General features: G+C 34.3%; 1 protein-coding gene across 1 annotated transcript; it reads right to left on the bottom strand.

The window, feature by feature from the left end:
* Positions 1 to 606: 606 nt before the first annotated feature.
* On the bottom strand, positions 607 to 1447 carry LOC125849121 (ethylene-responsive transcription factor ERF098-like). The gene has a single exon (XM_049529142.1). The coding sequence runs from the start codon at positions 1435 to 1437 to the stop codon at positions 757 to 759; it is 681 nt and encodes a 226-aa protein (XP_049385099.1). The 5' UTR covers positions 1438 to 1447; the 3' UTR covers positions 607 to 756.
* Between the last annotated feature and the right edge of the window lie 522 nt (positions 1448 to 1969).

The following is a 1969-nucleotide window of genomic DNA, read 5'->3' as shown; positions in this document are numbered from 1 at the left end:
ATATTCTAGTTAAGGAGGGTGTCAAGTTGAAATCACTGAACTCTTTTTTGATGTGGGCAATTCCACCGTTGTTTGTTGTCCTAGATCTCGAAGCAGACAAAACTGGAACTTCTTTTGCTAGGCATGAAAAGCCAAATAGTACTACATATATTGAAATCTACTTTTAATGCCCTCTACTAACCTTAGCAGCAGTACTACACTGTCACTCCAATGTAATGAAGCATATTAATAAAGGGAAAAAGGACAAATATACCCCCGAACTATCGTAAATGGTATGCAAATACCCTCCGTCATACTTTTGGGACATTGGTGCCCTTGCTGTCCAAAAACTAGAGCATATATACCCTTTATAGTTTATACTAACGGACATACACATGTCATTATCTTATCCACCGATCCGACATTTATCGACGGATAAGATTGCGCCACGTGTCCCTATTTAGTCTTCCGTTAGAGTGAAGGGCATATATGCTCTAGTTTTTGGACGGCAAGGGCACCAATGTCCCAAAAGTATGACGGAGGATATCTGCATACCATTTACGATAGTTCGGAGGTATATTTGTCCTTTTTCCCATTAATAAATAATATATAAGCTTTTTGTACCAGAAAAAAATAAAATCATATATCGATAGTGTAAATGAATGAAACTAGTACAAATTAAAGTTGATTAAATCCTTGGAGCACAATAGTGTATTTTTAATAAAGAAACAAGAAGGAAAACACAACGAAACTTTTCATGATGACCTTGTAATTAATTCAGGCAAAATAATAATTAGACGTCAAACATCTCTCCATAATATTTTGACCATCTAAATTGTTTACCGTAGCTAAGCTATTAATTAGCTCAACATTTCTTCTCTTTGAACTCGGCCTATCAGTATTGTTATTATTACTCTCATTATTATTATCTCCTACGTAACGAGGAGGAGGAGGAGAAGATGAAAACTCCGGAGAACGAGGACGTCTCCTCGGCCTCACTCTATTAATCTCTGTTACATTTGATTCAATCAAGTGAGGAAAATTCAATACAGCTCTAGAACCACGTAACTTAAACGCGGTTCTATCATAAGCTAATGCTGCATCTTCAGGTGTCTCATATGTACCTAGCCAAAGCCGGCATCCTTTTCTCTCGGGGTCCCTTATTTCCGCCGCGTATTTTCCCCATGGCCTTCTTCTCACTCCTTTATATTTTTTCGGCCTATGCTCCAAAGGTGTTGTTGACTCCTTATTTTCTTCCATCTCTTGTAATATCGGGATATTATCTTGAACAAAATTTTGCGCTATAGGAAATATCGTTTTTTGATGATCAGAAGTAGTTGAGTATTGTCTAGGAGTTTGAATTTCTGATAATATTTGGGAAAAATCAGGATCATTGAAGAGATGTTGCATTGTATCAAGAAAATTTTGTTCAATATCTAAGGATATTTTTCCTTGCATGATTGTAAGAGAAAATATATTTGCCTTTTATGGATTAGGGGTACTTTGAGAGTGATATAAAAAAAATTGATGATGGATGTATATAAATAGGATTTTGTGAATTAAGTAATGCATGAATGTGGGCTATATTAATGAACTTTAAAATAGTGGGTCAAATTTTTACTGTGTCCAAAAAGGGGGATATTTTATTTTAATTATAAGGATTAAGGAATATAAGTCACCAACGCAACATATAATACGTGATAGTGATTAATGCTTATGTAGGGCCTATAACATTGAAATCAAGTTGAAAATTAAACTTAATAACAACAGAGTACTATTTGAGGAAAAAAATAGGAAAAATAACTAGAATACACAAACCTTAGTTAATGTATTCACAATAACTCCCTACTATTTTAAAAAAATTCAAAAATCCCTGTTTTCCCAAAAACTAAATTACAGTAGATACATTATTATTAAAAATCTCAAACCATTAGTTACCACCCCTAAATTTACTCTCCTCTAATTTCTCCCACTTTACTGTTCACGAACC

Source organism: Solanum stenotomum, chromosome 1, assembly GCF_019186545.1.
Source record: "Solanum stenotomum isolate F172 chromosome 1, ASM1918654v1, whole genome shotgun sequence".
Lineage (NCBI taxonomy): Eukaryota > Viridiplantae > Streptophyta > Magnoliopsida > Solanales > Solanaceae > Solanum > Solanum stenotomum.
Note: the sequence above shows the minus strand (reverse complement) of the source record. Positions and strands in the feature narration are given on the sequence as shown.

Coding starts and splice junctions, on each gene's coding strand:
- LOC125849121 (XM_049529142.1), bottom strand. CDS start 1,437: ATGCAAGGAAAAATATCCTTAGATATTGAACAAAATTTTCTTGATACA.